The sequence below is a fragment of the Zea mays genome, chromosome 7, assembly GCF_902167145.1.
Source record: "Zea mays cultivar B73 chromosome 7, Zm-B73-REFERENCE-NAM-5.0, whole genome shotgun sequence".
Classification (NCBI taxonomy): domain Eukaryota; kingdom Viridiplantae; phylum Streptophyta; class Magnoliopsida; order Poales; family Poaceae; genus Zea; species Zea mays.
In genome coordinates this window covers 148,309,456-148,328,252 of record NC_050102.1, presented here as the reverse complement: position 1 = coordinate 148,328,252, position 18,797 = coordinate 148,309,456, and the positions used below count along the sequence as shown (strand labels likewise).

General features: G+C 44.1%; 1 protein-coding gene across 1 annotated transcript in view; it reads right to left on the bottom strand.

The window, feature by feature from the left end:
- The window catches only part of LOC100281717 (uncharacterized), a 30,119-nt gene extending 16,860 nt beyond the window's left edge, over nt 1-13,259 (bottom strand). Inside the window, exons 1-7 of the mRNA NM_001154637.1 lie at nt 12,794-13,259; nt 11,067-11,237; nt 5,757-6,062; nt 4,957-5,022; nt 4,815-4,883; nt 4,612-4,704; nt 4,030-4,235 (exon numbers count right to left, since the gene is read on the bottom strand). Of these exons, the coding sequence (NP_001148109.1) occupies nt 4,030-4,235; nt 4,612-4,704; nt 4,815-4,883; nt 4,957-5,022; nt 5,757-6,062; nt 11,067-11,237; nt 12,794-13,222 (1,340 nt within the window). The 5' untranslated portion in view covers nt 13,223-13,259. The remainder of the gene's footprint in view (nt 1-4,029; nt 4,236-4,611; nt 4,705-4,814; nt 4,884-4,956; nt 5,023-5,756; nt 6,063-11,066; nt 11,238-12,793) is intronic.
- Between the last annotated feature and the right edge of the window lie 5,538 nt (nt 13,260-18,797).

The window sequence follows — 18,797 nt, the reverse complement described above, 5'->3', positions numbered from 1 at the left end:
TCCGCTTCGCCCGACCCCAGGGCTCGGACTCGGGCTCAGCCCCGGAAGACGACGAACTCCGCTTCGCCTGACCCCAGGGCTCGGACTCAGCCCTGGCCTCAGCCGACGGTCTCCGCCTCGCCCGACCCAGGGGCTCGGACTCGACCTCGGCCTCGGAAGACAGACTCGACCTCGACCTCGGAGGAGCCTCCACATCGCCCAACCCAGGGCACGGACCGACCACGTCAACAGGAGGCACCATCATTACCCTACCCCAAGCTGACTCAGGCTACGGGGAACAAGACCGGCGTCCCATCTGGCTCGCTCCGCCAGACAAGTAATGATGGCGCCCCGCACGCTCTATGACGACGGCGGCTCTCAGCCCCCTTACGGAAGCAAGAGGACGTCAGCAAGGACTCGACAGCCCCGACAGCTGTCCTTCCGCTAGGCTCCAGCGCTCCTCCGACGGCCACGACATCACATGAACCGGGTGCCAAAACCTCTCTGGCTGCCACGATGACATGTACTTAGGGCGCTAGCTCTCCTCCGCTAGACACGTTAGCACACTGCTACACCCCCCATTGTACACCTGGATCCTCTCCTTGCGCCTATAAAAGGAAGGACCAGGGCCCTCTTACAGAGGGTTGGCCGCGCGGGGAAGGACGGGACGGCGCTCGCGTGAGGCCGCTCGCTCCCTCCCGCGTGGACGCTTGTAACCCCCTACTGCAAGCGCATCCGACCTGGGCGCGGGACAAACACGAAGGCCGCGGGATTTCCACCTCTCACGCCCGTCTCCCTCCGGCTGCCTCCCCCTTCGCGCTCCGTCTCGCGCCGACCCATCTGGGCTGGGGCACGCGGCGACAATTTACTCGTCGGTCCAGGGACCCCCCGGTCTCGAAACGCCGACAGCTCTAATGCATAAAGGCCATTTCGGATTGCATTTTTCTCGGCCATGATCATCTGATCAACAGATCAAAAGGTATAGAATGGAGGTGCCCCTAGCCTGAATAGACAAAGGGACTATGCATGTAACATAGGTTCATCGTCGTACCATTCCATATTTGAACAGGACAATATATCGACGCTAAGCCAGTGGAAAGTACCCTAGCATCATAGGGTGAATAGATGATGCTTGTTGCGTTGCCTTTCAGGCCGTTTTATTCGGACGTTTTGTTCTAGCGGGTGACCTAGGTTTTTTTGTTGGCCGATCGCGTAGAACGCCCTCCTTGCTTGCATATTTGGAAAGCAACTGATCAAAAGTAGGCCGACTTTGACCAGCCGACCATGTGTGTTATGTTTGCTTTGCCTGTGTCCCCTTTTTTCCTTTGTGTGAAGGCCGACGCCCCTGGGTATGGGCGGACTATCCGGCTGAGTCAGGCGGACCGTCTGTTCGAGCACCAAACCGTCCGCACGTAGGTGCCGAACCGTCCACGATGCTCGAGTCAGGGAGACGTGCTCGGCTGCTCAATTGAGCCTGGCCCCCGACGCCTCCGGACTTGTTAGTCTTCTTGTCCGGAGCCTTCCGAGCAATCCCTCCTTGTGATATGTTCAACGTGCGAGGGTCACCAATGACGATGCTTTTGCCCTTGCCTTTATTGGCCATTTTCGGTCGAACCAAGACTTTTTTGCTTGTGGGTTCTATTGTATTGACAGGAAATGGTTGTGTGTCTACTTGTATCTCCTGAAAAACCAACCAACTCTCATTTATGGTCGATTGTATCTGTCGACAAAAAACATTACAATCATTGGTGGCATGGGAAAAAGAATTATGCCACTTGCAATAAACACGTCTCTTTAATTCATCCATAGGAGGAATAGTATGTGCTAATTTAATGTTGCCATTTTTTACTATCTCGTCAAATATTCTATCGCATTTGGCAATATTAAAAGTAAATTTAACTTCTTCTTACTGATTCTTTTGAACTGGCTACAAAGAAGAACATGCAGAAAATTTGGCCTTCGTTGGCCAAACAAGCTTAGCGGTATATACATCTGCAAATTCATCATCTGAACTATCACGCTCTACTAGATGTATAGTACGAGCGCCCGATTTTGATGTCTCTTTATATCGGCTTTCACAGGCCAAAGCCTGCTGATGTAGTTGAGCTATTGAAAAGAGCTGAGTGCCATCTAATTTGTCTCTTAAGTAGGATAGCAACCCATCAAAAGACAGCGCCGCTAGCTTTTTGTCTGCGACATGGATTCGAAAGCATTGGTTTCTAGTGTCCTCCTCTAGTTATAATCATTAACCCATCTAATTTGTCTCTTAAGTAGGATAGCAACCCATTAAAAGACAGCCCTGCTAGCTTTTTGTCTGCGACATGGATTCGAAAGCATTGGTTTCTAGTGTCCTCCTCCAGTTATAATCATTAACCGATTCTTCTCGTCCGTGTCGGACTGAGGCAAAATCAACCAACCCTAATTCATATTCCCTGAAAAAGAAATGCTCATAAAATTTACTCTCTAAATCATTCCAGAAATTAATGGAATTAGGAGGCAGGGCGACGTACCATGCAAAGTGGTACCAGTAAGGGATAAAGAAAAAAACGAACACGGAAGACTTCCCCATCGTCCAATTCGCCTAGGTGTACTAGGAACTGGCCTACATGGTCGTGTATGCTTCTACCGCCTAACACTGGAACGAACCGCCTAACGGTGTGTTGGCGTCAAAAAAAAGTGTGTTGGCGTCGATCTGGACGCCAAAAAAGTGTGTTGGCGTCGCCAAAAAAAGTGTGTTGGCGTCGCCAAATAAGTGTGTTGGCGTCGATCTGGACGCCAAACACTGGAACGAACCGCCTAACGGTGCTCTCTGCGTAGGAGCAGATGGTCTGTCGCACAGGGCCGGACGGTCCGCGACCTAGGCGCAGAAGCGGCTCCTTACGTCCGGACGGTCCGCGTCTGGGACTCGAATGTTCCGCGGTGGCGCAGAGGGTCGTCTTCTTCGAAGCAGACCTAGATCTCGCCTCCCGGAAGGGACCCCGTCGGGGAGGAGAGATCCTAGGGTGTGTCTTGGTGTTGGCAGGCAACCCAAGACGCCTCTAGTCGCCGAAGAGAGGTGAAGGTTCGAGGTAGAGGAAGACTAAACTAGGGCTAAACTAGAGCTATTCCTAATGCATAAGGTAAAAACGATAAGTAGAGTTGATTGGATCGATTGTGGGGGTTTAATCGGACGTAGCCCTTCATCTATATAAAAGGGGGAGGTTTTGAGCCGTTACAAGTCGGTTTTCGAGTTAATCCCGCAGGTTTAGCTAACAAATCCCGCAAGAAACCCGGAACCCTAACTGATTTTGCGCACGCGCGGATGGTCCGCGCCGCTACGGCGGACAGTCTGAACCACGGACCGTCTGGCCTCAGGGCCGGACCATCCGCTAGGACATTTTTGGTGCTCAACAGTAACCAAGTCTTCCTTCAGGGCAATGTTTTCTTAAATTATGTTGATTGGCTTTTGACTTGACCGTGTCCAAGTATGCTATCGATATTTTTTCTGGAAGATGATCAGTTGAGGGATAAGTGGGACTGGATGGACATGTACTTGGCACGTTTAGCTAATCATGTAAAAAGGAAATTGCAATCAACATGGTTGTGGTGAAGTTTTCCTTGTCTGTTGCAGTAGTATGCGACATGCACAGTGGACAGTGGTTACTCACATTCTTACGCGTGAACACTGACAACAATAGTAGATGTATGTTCAATGCCCCCAACACCTCGTTTAGACATATTTGAACAACTTACAAGCTTGTGAGAATATGTTCTAGTTTACAAGCTCAAAAACTTGCTTGCACCCACCTCATAAGTTAAAGGAATTTGCAGTGCAATTTACTATGAAAAATATAAATTTGATAACGCGGGGAAGGAGGGGAACAATGCAATGAATGTACGTATTTAATCTACATTTATCGTTACTATCCTACTTCACACAGCAAAACAAAGCTGAGGTGAATGAAAACTTAAATAACTACTTCAATACGAGCAATATAATTAAAATAAAAGGTAAAGCAGAATAAAGAACTCAGAAACATCCTAGCAGGACATAACAAAGAAAAGTATTACCTATCATATTGGTGTTGAAGAGGTGCCAGCCATAGAGGTGGCATAGGCATCACCATGTCATACCCATCAGAACTCAGGGCTAAAACTGGATCCAACTTCTGTGAATCATTCCCAGGTACTGATTTATAATCTGATAAAGTTCTTGAAGGATGTGGTGATCTCTGAATTGTCTTTAAAGTCTCCTCATTGCTTCTAACTATGTTTGCCTGTTCAGATAAGGATAATTTATCAGGATAGGGAATGCAGGGAGAGAGAAATCAAAGATACCATGTAGCCTTCAGATAAATATAGACGATCACAATATATGAAGAGCTATAAATCGAGGGACTTTACAATTGTAAGAAGATATTGGGATATCTATGTAGCAGATGTGTTCAGCACAACACCCCTTAATGTTTCTTTTAGGAGAGCTCTAGTCAATAGGACAGCACAAACTGTATATCAAATCATTATAGATTATACTAAATTATTTATGTTTTGTCTCTCTCTCTCACACACACACACGTGCACACATACAAGGGGGGCATAGGGAGATATTAGAACCACACAATTTTGCTAAAAAATCAAAACTTTAAATGACACCTTAGTCAGATATACAGCATCTTGAATTTGTTGCAGAGCATCTTTCATGTGATCACCTTGGGTGAGCATATCTTCAATAATATCATAGGGGATCTACAAAGCAAGACAATATTAGATTAACTATACAAATACATGCAATGCAAGGCACCAAAAAAATGCCTTTCGTAAGAAGGGACAGCTTAAAGAAAACTAATTTTAGAGACCTCACTTCTCTTTGTGTGAAAGGATAACATCTTTGCAAGAGCACGAATGCTAGAGAGGGGGCCCCAAATCTGCAAATGATTTTTCAAGGATAAATATCTATGCAATTTTTCAATCAATACTTTTTTATGATAGGAAAATTACCTGTTCCACTAAGCCACTCATTCTAACATTATTTTGCCAGGAAGTTTGTTGAAGCAGATATGCTTTCTGCATAGAATGGTGAGCTCTCAATTAAACAATAAGACTTCTTGCATGTTTAAGGATATGAAGACAAGTAATCATGATTAGAAACACCCTCAATACCTTAGTTTATCAACAGAGCAAATCTGATGAAAACAGATGATTATGTGAATAGAAATGGACATCTGATGTATGTCCATGATATAAAGAAGGCGACAAATTATAACTGCACTGCAAATTAGCAAACTACTTGTTTTCCGTTATGGTAAAACAAACCACATAACAAGAACAAGTATCGCTTTGCAGCTACAGAGTGTAAAATGGTCTGTTTGTTATTTATTAAAAACACTGGTAGCCACTTCCCTGTTTCAATTACATGAGTTCATAAGTCTTTGGGGGTCCATAGAATGGTTATTTGTATGTTTTTATCGAAACTTAACATACATAAGTACTACCTCTATTACTAAATTTATGACACCGACACACCGTTGACTTTGGACACGATGATTGACTAATTTTCATGTTCAAAGAAAAATTATACAAGTATCATTTATTTTGTTGTGACTTGTTCCATCATTAATGGTATTTAAACCTGACTTATATTTTTGTATAGTTGCAATTTTTTGGATAATAGGAATGGTGAAACGTAATTCTGAAAAGTCAAAGCTGTCATTCATTAAGAAAATGGAGATAGTACTATAACTTGTATGTATCAGTAGTAGTAATCATTGAATATTATATGACCAAAATGAACAAAGTACCTGATCCATAACATAAGCCATTGCCAGAGTTCGAGAAATCATAAGGGCACTATTCTTCCATTCATTAACAAGCTGAGAATAACCCTTTGCCTGATCACCATAAGTTTGAATATCCCACGCAGTATGTGGAGTTACATCAGATGATTTATCCATAAATGTGTTAGGTGGTAACTCAGTATCAGCAGTATAAGAGTTCATAGCACGTCCACCATGTAATTCTGGAAGCTCTACGACAAGGAACCCAACAACAAAGGGGTGTTTCACCATTGGAAGAACTATAGCCCCAAATTCTCTTATGACTTCCATCTGCAGTTTATATGCCACATAATTATTATAAAAAATAAATGAGTAAAAGCAACCCAGAACAATCATTTTTGCTACAAACCGTTATGACACCTAATACCCAGTTTTTGAACTGGATGTGTAAGCAAAACAACCTCACACTGCTCCCTGGTCCAGTCGTGTCCATCCAAAATATGTGCACAGTGTGAGTGAAGATTAAAAACTGGTCAAAACTTAGTTGAACAGGCTGTTCTCGACTGATATGTGACTCGTGGGAATGGAGATCAAGTAAAAAAATAACATGGTTCCCTTCGAAATGAGCTCAAGGCATGGGAGGACAGTGAAAAGGAGCGCCAATAGCCCATCACCTTTCAGGTACATGATGGTCCCAACTCCCAAGTGCGTATTTGGGAGGATGATTGGGTCGGGTTGGGAACGTTAAAATTTCGATTCCCGCTTCTATATAACCTAGCAAGGAAGCTTCTATATAACCTAGCAAGGAAGAAGAATTCAACTGTTGCTTATGTCTTCATGGTGCCCTTAAACATATCCTTTCGTAGGGGATTGTTACACCAGTTGAGGGTCCAATGGTTTCAACTAGTGACGCTAGTGGCGCATACTGTCGGATGTGATAACTAGGGGTACCCGGATCATACCCCTAAAACGCGCTCAGGAAAGGTTATTTGCCCAGGCGCAACCCCCGAAGGCAAGAGACCAGGTCACCTCCTCACCCGAGGCCCACAACAGGGGTCTTCCCCATAAAAGCGTCATCCTAACCGAGACCCCTCCCCGAGGACCCTCCAAAATCTCCGCCTCGGGCAAGTCTCTGCCTCGCCCGAACCTCTCACAACTCAGGTCCCCCGTCTCCGCCTCGCCCGAGGACACCTCGCCCTAGAACCACCATATCCGTCTCGCCCGAGCCCGTCTCAGACGAAGAGGACAATGCGCACCCGAAGGACAACGGGGGACACCCGCATTAAATGTGCATACCTACCCTGCACAGTGACGTGGGAGCACAGCGGCAACAAGCCAGCGATCACATCCAGGCGCAATAGCATGATTACGCATGTGCCACTGTGCGTACACGTCGCCTGCCATCCCTGGATGGGACACCTAATACTACGGAAGAGCAGACCGGCCCTTGGGCGCAAAACTCCGCCTCGCCCGACGCTGGGCTCGCCCTCGGGCACCATCTCCGCCTCGCCCGAGCTAGGCCTTGGCTACCTGCTCCACCGCGAATCCCGCAGACGGCCACTCCGTTAACTGTGGCGCACGTCAGGGAGAATTCGGCCATCGCCTTGGGAAGACTTCTGACTCGCCCGAGCTCGGCTCTGACCTCGATATCTGCAGCAAAGGACACCCAACGTCATCCAACACAGGAGCGTTGACGCATCCCATAAGCAGACTTTTACCCATATCGAGGCCCTGTTGCGACCACTACGGTATGGATGACCCCTCCCCTGGGGGCTCGGGCGTGTGGCCAACCCCTCGGTCTCGGCCTCGGCTATCAGTGGGGAAACGACAGATTCAAGTCGAAGTACAGGGTCGTGTTTTTTTTTTGAGAACGCCAAGGAGAACTGCACATCTTATATATTAAAGAGGAAAGGAAACATTACAAAAGAGGAGATGTTGCAGAGCAAATCTCCCAAAGACCCACATTATCCCGAAGGGAATTACATAGTAGCACTGAAGCTAGACCCGACCTCGCCCAGGGCAGCAACTAAGCCCATACTACTGATCTCCTTAGCTCCTGCTAAAACCCAGCAAACGCACTCATCTGAGAAACACCTAAAAATCCTGGGCAAGGAAGGAGACTCCCCATGAAACACTGCTCTGTTTCTCTGGAGCCATAGGCACCAAGCCCCCAGGATGATCAGAGAGTTAAGTCCTTTTTTCCTGGTCTTGATAACCCTAAGGCTCACCTTTCCCCACCAGCCTGTAAAGTTCTCCTCATCAGCAGTGGGAGTGAGATGCCCCAAGCCAATAGCAACAAGAATTGTATGCCAAAATTGCCGAGCAAAAATGCACGCAGTAAGGAGGTGCTGAATTGTCTCTTGGGCTTGATCACACATTGGGCAAACATCTGGGTGTGGCATTCCCCTCAACTGTAATCTGTCAGCTGTCCAACATTTGTTCCTTATTGCCAACCAAAGGAAAAACTTGCATTTAGGAGGAGCCCAGGTCTTCCACAATCTCTTCCAAGGCTCAAAGACAGTAGAACCTAATAAAAGGACTTTGTAGCAGGATTTAGGGGAGAACAACCCTGATGCCTCATGTCTCCAAACATGGCGGTCTTCCTCCTGAGAAAGCTGCACATCTCCTAAAGTATCCCATAAGAAAAGAAATTGCTGAATTCCAATCAAGGAAAGGGGGGGTTGATATGTGCAATCCATTGCCTGTTTTCAAGAGCCTGATCCACTGTCATAGAGGTAAGAGCTCGCTTAGCCACCTTGGACACCACTTCTGAAGCAAGATCTCTGATGGAGCATCCATTAAGCCACTTATCTGTCCAGAACAAGGTATTAGAGCCATTTCCCACATGAGAAATCAGAGATGCTGCAAAAAGGTCTTTAACATGCTGCTGAATGGGGATGGACAAGCCATGCCAAGGCCTATCCCGATCTGTTTTTTGAAGCCAAAGCCATTTGGCTTGAAGGGCCCAACACATGTGTTGTAAATTAGGGATCCCAAGCCCACCATACTCAGGACGCCAAGACATCTCCCTTGGTAGCGCGACGGCCTCCGGCTCAACAGCGTACATCCCCTAGGTGTATAAATAGGGCAGTCATGACTCCTCCAAGGGGGGGCAGGCGAACACTTGGTATTTTCTCCTGTCTTTCGGTATTGGCACTTGCCTCAATCAGTTCTAGGGACTTGGGGACTTCCCCTCTCCCGCTCAGCTTGTAATCCCTAATGCAAGCACCTCGGTGCAAGTAATATAAGCTTCATCCCCCCTCTGCTGGAAGTAGGGCCTCACATTGCCCGAACCAGGATAAATCGCTTGTGTCAACTCGCACACCATCTAGATTCTGGGCACGCGACATCATTTCACTAGTTGGTTAGGATCGCTAGTCCAAACACAGACACATACTAATTTGAATTCTAATAGGGATTCATTAAGATGGAACTTGACTACTAATGGGTTGTTTACTGTTCAATCAACTCTCAACAATGGGGTGGGAATGGATAACAAGGACCTTTGGAAACTTAAGATACCTTTGAGAATAAAAGTTTTTATGTGGTACCTCAAAAGGGTTGTAACTTTAACGAAGGATAACTTGGTTGGGAGGAATTGGAATGGTAATAAGACATGTTGCTTTTGTAGCATACCAGAGACAATAAAACACCAGTTTTTCAAGTGTACGTATGAGTCTTTCATTTGGCGTTTGATACAGATAAGTACATGGTTGAGACGTCCTTGGGATGCTAATGATTTGTTTGGGGTCTGGGCGAGGGGGCTGCTGGTCAGATCATGTCTTTTACTACTAACCGTTGCATCTGCAATTTGTTGGGCTATTTGGTTAAGTAGGAATGATGTGGTTTTCAATAAATCTTCTCCTAAATCATGTTTGCAGGTAACCTTCATGGCAACTTATTGGTGCCACTTCTGGGCATAGCTTCAGCTTAAGAGGGAGGACCAAGAGTTAATAAAGTCTTCATGTCGTAATGTGGAGATGGTGCTACTATAGTTTTTTCGTAATTTCGGATGGGGATCTTCGTTGCGTTTAACTTTGTAGTAGCTTTGATTTAGTCTTTGATGTTCTTTGGTGAGGTCATATGATGGGTCAAGGCAATATTCTGCCTTTAGTTGTAATAAATGGCCGTAACCTCGTCTGAGGCCAAGGTCGGACTATGTTTCCATTATCTAAAAAAATCTAACTCAGATATTGTACTACATAAAATTATAATTGTGATTTTTATATGAATCACCACCTGGAACAGTGAACTAGTGGTCCGACCATATATACGATATGCTCACCAATTCGATTACACTAACCCATTTTCCATACTATGGATATGAGGGGTGTTAACATCAACAGAACAATACACTATCCCCCCAAGCCTTGTCACGGGAATGTTTTTCTGTTCAATCTCAAACGAGAGTAGGGAAGTTGCTGTAAAAGATTATTAAAATATTGAATAAAATTCACTACCGGTCCCTAAACCTGTAGCGTTGTGTCATCCCGGTCCTTAACTTCCAAAGTGTGTATTCAAGTCCCTAAACTTATAAAGTTGTATCATTCTGGTCCCTATACTCCAGTTGTGCACAACTCAGTCTGTAAACTTGTATGGTTGTGTCATCTAGATCAGTAAACTTAGTTCTTGGTGTCATCATAGGTCAAAATGGTTTTGACCCACTCCACTTGCTGACTTGGCGTGTTGACATGGAGCTGACATGTGTCTACATCCTTCTTCCTCTCCCTCCCTCTCTCTCATCTCCCTCTACCATATACCCGTTGTTGTACACAGCCCCTCTCTGCACAAAACAGTTTGCTGCAACCTCTGCCCCTTCCCACCTCGCTCACCGTCACCTTGCACCCTTCCACCTCATCGCTGTTGCTGCCGCTACTGTCTACTCCAAAAAAGAGCTTCTAGGTACGTATTGGTGACAATGGTGGCATGATGAGGAGGGGGTAACGGCAGCATGGAAGGAACACCAATTACATTGTGGAGGAAGGGAGAGGGATGAGGAAGAAGATAAATGGACTTGTCAGTTCCACATCAGCACAAATTCAACATACCACACAAATGATATGAGAGCTGTTTGGACCATGGTGAGACCCAAACAAATCATATGGACCGGTATGTGTACTTTAAGAGTTTAGGGACCAAGATGACACAACACTACAAGTTTAGGACTAAATGTGCACTTCGGGAATTTAGGGACCGGGATGACATAACACTACAATACAAGTTTAGGAACCAGTAGTGCATTTTAATCTAAAATATTTATAAACAAGCAATCTAGTGAGGCTGTAATAGCTAATAACTACACTACTATTACAGGAAAGACAACGGGATAATTACCTGTTGTTTTACTAGAAAAGCTTCTGCTGCTCGTAGTCCAGAAGATATAGAAAAATTACAAACTAGGACAGGGGTATCTTTTTCAGAAAGATTATTAATTCCAGGATATAAAGCAACTCGGCGCAGTTCCAGCTGATCCATAATATAACTGCCAGCAGGTCTCACGTACACCTTCAATATACATAGTGAAAAGGTATATATTAATCATGGATGCAGAAACAAGGTCAAATATGGACCAACGATAATGACTAGACGTCATATCCAGCTCATTAGAGCAGCCCCAGGCCATCCTAGGATATGGTTTCTGGCCCTGTTAGTGCTCATAGCGGCCAGCCCAAGGATATGCTGTGTTACTTAGGAATAAGATTAAATTGAGTTGTTTATTTGATTCTAGAGATTGGTTTCTTAATGTTCAAATTTCCCCATCTACATAAGGATGGAATTGGGACTTTTCAAAACAAGAGAAGATGCAGATAGAAAAAAGCAAACAAGAAAACGCATGATATAAAAGTTGTGGGGAGCTGGCAATACACATTTTCCCTTGTTTGTGCAGAATAAGGTTGGTTTGGCGGTCCTTAGTAACTGGAAACATGGAACTATGCCACGTTCCTCGTCCTGTGAACGTTTGTTCCATTCTGGGAACGCGGGAAAAATCTCGTCCCTAATCCCTACAGTGTTAAAATCCTTGTTTAGTAGCGTACCACGTTCCCGTTCCTCAACCCCATCAACCCATGTACTTGGTTACTAAGGGGCAATCCAAATCAAATGTGATCAGATTTTTTATCACATTAGCACTCCAAACTAAATTTGATCATATCTCCTTGGTCTTTCATAATTCATACAATGTATTATGCACCGGTCATTCTTTAAAAAGGTTCCAGTAGTTGGCGGCCATTATCAAGTTAAACTACATATAGATATGGCTTGCTATTAATAATTAGTGTTGGACAGCTGACATGCTAAAAAAGAGAGGGGTTGACTTCCCTGAGAGTTGTGTCCTCTGTGATCAAGATGATGAAACAGTGCAACATATTCTCTCTAATTGTGTTTTTGCAGGACAATTCTGGCACACTATCCTCTCCCCAATTGGCCTTACTGATGTACTACCCAAGTGCAGTGATGTCTGTTTTGATGACTGGTGGAGAGAAGCTTCCTCTAAAATCCACAAAGGGATAAGAAAGGGATTTAATAGTGTTGTCATCCTTGAAGCTTGGAGTCTATGGAAACATAGAAACAGATGTGTTTTTTATGGAGCACGCCCTTCCCTGTCCCTGACTATCCTAGTGGAGTGGTTCAGGGAGGAACTGGCGAACTGCACCTTTGGTCCATGTCCATGGTAGGTGCCAAGAATATGCAAACTCTATTTGATCTCGGTTGAGTGAGGGGGTTTTAGGTCGGCGGTTGTTAGTGTCCCGGGTGTGCCTTGTCTAAGCGTGCGTGTTTTGGATGTGTGTCCTGTTTTATTTTTGGGGCCCTTTTTCTTCTCCTTAAAGGGTTTTAAATGCAATAGACTTAGCTGCTAAAATTAACCAAAGATATTCAAACAGACTAGCTAATAATTTAGCTATTAGCTATCTTTAGTAAATTAATAAATAGTTAGCTAGCTAATTTTACTAGCAATTTTTAGCCAACTAATTATTAGATCTGGTCCTTTTTAATATAATGATACGCATGCGTATTCGATAGAGAGAGAAAATAATATCCGAGCTCCATAAGTCGAGGCTTACAGAGAGTACGGCGTCACGGGAGATGAGCACTCGGAAAATCTCAAGCTGCTCCGCACAGAGCCGGCGAAAGTCGGGGCTTGGGTCGGCCAAGCCCTCCTCGCCGCGCGGTTCCTCCACTGCCTCTCCAAGCACGCACCTGAACCGCACGGGCGACGCGCTGGAGGCCCGGCGGATGGTCGCTGCCACTGCCGCCGCTGACGCGGGTCCCAGATCATCACCCTCCACGCTGCCCTCCCCGTACCCAGCCTCTTCCTCATCCGCCGGTGACGCGACGTGTCGTAGGTACCGGTGGGCGCAGGCGCAGGCGCGGCGAGAAAGCGGCCCGCGTGGCAGAGGGTTGAGGGTTGGGATGGAAACGGATAGCTTGCTGTAGGGGCAGTAGGCGAACGGGGAGCAGGGGCGGCGAAGGTGGAGGTGAGCATAGAGCATGGTGGCGCGGCAGCAGGAGGTGCCAATTGGTAGCGCTAGACTGCTAGTGTAGGATTACACAATTTACACTGGCGCCGGTTTGGCCATCGCGCGCTGACGCCGAAGTCCGGGGACCGGCAGCTGTTTTTTTTAATTTTTAGGGCTTGCTTAATCTCTACTACTCTATATGTGTACTGTAGGCGTCCACATAGTTTGGTTCTGCCATCGCGCTGTACACTCCCGCGCCGGCAGTCCCCGTGCCCCGATCCCGCAATTCATCCCCGCCGGTCAATCCGCCGCTCATGCCATCACGCTGTAGGCTCCTACGCCCGCAATTCCTCCCCGCCCGTAATCCCGCCTCGCCCGCAGTCCGTAAGGCGTCAATGCAAGGTCGCCTCGCCCGTCGATGGAAGGTCGGGGAGCCCGCAGTCCGCTGGCCGTCAATGGAAGGTTGCGCATTCATCGCCGCTGATGGATTGCGGTCCGCGCCAGGGAAAGCTCCGCGGATGCGTTGATGGCGCGGCAGATATCCTGCGGCATTCATCCTGCGACACCAAATCCCCAAAAACCGCCGCGCAAGCAACGCCTCGGTCACGCGGATGGAAGGTTGTAGCCCTGCGCCCCCAAATCCCACGGATCCGCCACACTCCTCCACGGTCGCCCCCAAATCTCTCGGGCCATCCACTGCCGCCCAAAATATAAGCCCCCAAATCGATCCATACGCCATACCAGTTCTTGTGTGGACTGTAGACCATCCACTGCGCGCGACGGGAAGCTAAGGACACTCGGCGCAAAAGGTCAGTGTCTTTTCTTGTGTTCTACCAGTTCTTAATACCAGTTCTACCAGTTATTGCGCAAAATATCATAGTTTTTTATATTTGCTCATCGCTTGTGTTCTACCAACTGCCTTGTTTAAGGTATGCTGGAGACCTCCTTCAGTCAGGACTTTGATATGTTACAGAATTGTGTTTCAGTTTTCTGCACACAATGCATATTACTCCAGTTGCATGAATTTGGTTGCTGCAGTTGTAACCAGTTGCATATTACTCCAGTTGCATATTACTCCAATTGTAACCAGTTGTAGGACCAATATGAGGGCATGAGGCTACATGAATTCTGTTGTCAGGATGCTGAACTGATGATTGAACTTTGCAATAAGGAATTGTTTCAGTTTCATGGTTTCTAACTGCTACTGAAATGTGTTTCTGCTTGCACTTCAGTTTTGCGCATGACATGCTGTTGGGGCGTGTGTTTGGTTGCTGCAATGCCATGGTGCTTCTTCTGTTTATTGAATTTTGTGCTTTAGACTCTATTGAGTCCTGACTTGAACAAATACTGCTGAAGAATCCAAATTTCATAGTAAATACATGGTGTAGTTTTAGTGCTTGTAGTGTCACATGAATAGTTGAGTGTTGGGGCGTGTGTTTGGTTGAGTGTAGTTTCAATATGCTTGCAGTTCACACATACTAAAATATGAATAGTATGTTGTTGGGGCATGTGTTTGGTTGCTGCCCTGCTACCCAACTCATATAGCTACAGCCTTTATTAACAATTGCTGTTTTTTTATTATATATAGGTTCTGGCATAAAGAAGTCCCACGTGATCTTGGAGAACTATACCTTCAACCACAAATTCGAAGGTACCTTGTGATTAACAACTACTCATATTTTCATGTATAGTTTTCTTGTGTTATGCCTTATCCCTACTGATACAATTTACATGTGTTCTACCAATATCATTTTCAATTAACAAAATGTGTAGGACCAATATGATCTTGCGTTATACAATTATCTGCTTCCACCTTGCAATTTAAGTTTTTTTATCTCATATCTTGTTTTGCTGCAATGGCTGTAGTCCTTGCTGTTTTGTTAGGGGAGCTCTCCCAAATCAGAACAGTGCCTTATCCCTACAGCAATGACTACAGCCAATTTGGTTGGACAATTCTTCCACCACCTTGTTCTCCGACAGAAAGAAGTATTATTTTTCATGTAGCTTTAAAAACAAGTATGTGTACCAATTTTGTTTGCCTAACACTAACAAAACTTAAACCCAGGACCGGACAACATACTAACAAAATTTGGTTGGATCAAGTTTGTTGTTTCAGCTAGCCAGGGTGTGGAGGAAGGAAGGGATAAGGCGTTTGGTTTACCCGGACCGGACAACAGGACACCGTCGGGGGTTCGCTGCAACGCATCGACGGCTTCCGCATCTTCTCAGGCCAAGGTAAGCTTTCAAGCAAATTTGTTGCTGCAACTCATATAGCTACAGCCCTTATTAACAATTGCTGTTTTTTTATTATATATAGGTTCTGGCATAAAGAAGTCCCACGTGATCTTGGAGAACTATACCTTCAACGGCAAATTCGAAGGTACCTTGTGATGAACAACTACTCATATTTTCCTGTATACTTTTCTTGTGTTATGCCTTATCCCTACTGATACAATTTACATGTGTTCTACCAATATCATTTTCAATTAACAAAATGTGTAGGACCAATATGATCTTGCGTTATACAATTATCTGCTTCCACCTTGCAATTTAACTTTTTTTATCTCATATCTTGTTTTGCTGCAATGGTTGTAGTCCTTGCTGTTTTGTTAGGGGAGCTCTCCCAAATCAGAACAATGCCTTATCCCTACAGCAAGGACTACAGCCAATTTGGTTGGACATTTCTTCCACCACCTTGTTCTCTGACAGAAAGAAGTATTATTTTTCATGTAGGTTTAAAAACAAGTATGTGTGCCAATTTTGTTTGCCTAACACTAACAAAACTTAAACCCAGGACCGGACAACATACTAACAAAATTTGGTTGGATCAAGTTTGTTGTTTCAGCTAGCCAGGGTGTGGAGGAAGGAAGGGATAAGGCGTTTGGTTTACCCTGACCGGACAACAGGACACCGTCGGGGGTTCGCTGCAACACATCGACGGCTTCCGCATCTTCTCAGGCCAAGGTAAGCTTTCAAGCAAATTTGTTGCTGCAAATGTTCTTTAATATCTTGTGATATGTTAGTAAATTGCCATACCACTTTGGTTACATTTTTGCGATCATGTTTCAGTTGAAATTTCCTAACAAACAATGTTGTTAATGCTGTGTATGCTTATGTGTATTGGTGGTTTGTATTGGGGTATAAAGTTTATATGCATTCTTCCGGTATATATCGGTTGATGCTAATCTCTACTACTATAAATCAGAACAATAATTCATGTTTTTTTGTGCACACATATTTGTGCAGCTATCTGTATAGGGTCTAAGGCTATATATCCTTGCTCTCCCTCCTTTAAATTAACATACTTGTACCGAATCATAAATACGAACTGCCCCGTACTATAAATCAGAACAATAATTCATGTTTTTTGTGCACACATATTTGTACAGCTATCCCTATGGGGTCTCAATTATATATATATACTTGCTCTCCCTCCTTTAAATTAACATACTTGTACCGAATCATAGATACGAACTGCCCCGTACTATAAATCAGAACAATAATTCATTTTTTTTGTGCACACATATTTGTACAGCTATCCCTATGGGGTCTCAATTATATATATATATATCCTTGCTCTCCCTCCTTTTAAATAACATACTTGTACCGAATCATAGATACGAACTGCCTCATACATACCTTCGAGTAAAATATAAAGTAAAAGGATCGCTTATTACACAATACACACTAAATACATAATCATTTCAACTATTTAAATAATATTGAACCGCGAAAGTATGACATGTGTTACATTTATGTTAAAGGCTGCAAGGTTTTGATGGAACCGATCGTATTGAACCGTGAAAGAGCCGCAACGGCCCAAAGAAAACGGATGCCTATGTAAGTTATTATATATAAATATAATTACACATAATTTGTCTATCAAAGTTATGACCGTTATTTAGTCGTATGTTTAATATAGCTTCAGGTTGTTCGACGACTACCATGATGAAGATTTTTATGGGCTACCGCGGAAATATAGTATTGTCGCTCGGGTAGAAGTTAAATTCCCGATTGAACCATGTTTTCGTGATAGACAACATTTTATTTTATCTGACATCAATGTAAGCCAACAATTCTCTAAGTTTCATTTTCAAAGTTACAAGCTCTTCATACCATCGCCTCTTCTCCTACTAAAATACTATTAGGGAGCCAAGATCGAGGCCATAACATATATGTATGAGACAGTCAAACATTTCGACAATTTGCTCCATGAAAAGCATGTTTACAAGATGCATAATGTAAAGTTCAGTCTTCATCCGGGTGAATTTAATTTTCGTCATCTAAATGGTCACATGGAATTGTGTCTTGACCAACAAACTATCGTGGAGCCATACACTGTTCCGATTCAAATGGTGCCATTCCCAAAACAAATACTCTTGAACCTTGATGATATTGCCGAGTTGCCAAACAGGACTTTAGTCGGTAAGAATATATCGATCTCTTAATATTATTAAAATATCGTTTACACAAAATTCAGTATTAATCCATTTATAAATTGTTATTTTTGTAGACATAATGGCTATTGTAGTCCACTTGGATACAATTCATCGCACAATGTGGTGCCCTTTCAGAAAGATTGTTATAATGGATGCTAGGTATAATCCGTTAATTGTATATATATATTCAAATTTAAATATTACTAACATATTCTTACCCAAAATCAATGTTGTAGGGGGTATTTACATATCATTAAAGTTTGGGGTGACCTACTAAACAAAAATGCACTCCGCTGGGCGTTGGCTAAGGAGGATTATGGCATAATAATTGGGACTATGTTTAGACGGTTCAGAAGACAAGGTACAACATGTCTTTACGCCTTTCAAAACCATCTGTCGCTAAGTTTTGCTTTATAATGATTCGTAATAGAGATTTAAATGTGAATTCTAGAGTGCCTCGAATCTTCGGATCATACCGCAATACACTTCAATCCGCTCCATCACAACACCCATCATTTTGGACGTAAGTATATTCTAAAAAATTAGTTACATTTAAATCGTCATTGTTCTCATTATATCATGAACTACGTGTAGATGTGATTAATTGTGGCATTCATTGCAGCAATTCAAAAGGCTTTGGTGGCGCGGAACAACCGTCAGTTTGCTGTTACATTTCTTGAAGAACAAAGGCGTAGATAGATTCTACAAATTCGCAAAGAGCAATAATTGGGACTATGCTTAGGCGTAGAGAGATTCTATAATGATAGAATACGTGTCGTAGTGTTATTGATCAACCAAAAGCAACATGAGGCAAACTTGTATGTCTATGAATTTTGTTTGTAATACCTATGACATGGGTTTAATAAGAGATATTTTGTGAAAATTTTGACCGTGCAAATGATTAATAAATATTTTGTGCGAAACACATCATCTCTTCACGGTTCAATACGATCATCAGCTATATATCCTGGCTGATCATCAGCTATACGTGAGCTTCTTTTCATTTACTTTTCCTTGTGGCACCATGATCACTCCAAATGCAGTTGCAAGAATGGCCTTCTTATTTCTTCCTCCTGTGGATACCAGAGGCACATCGGCTGAATCGCATCGACGACCGATATAGTCATGAATTTTGTTCTGATGGTGGCTTCTGTATCCATTGATCTAGA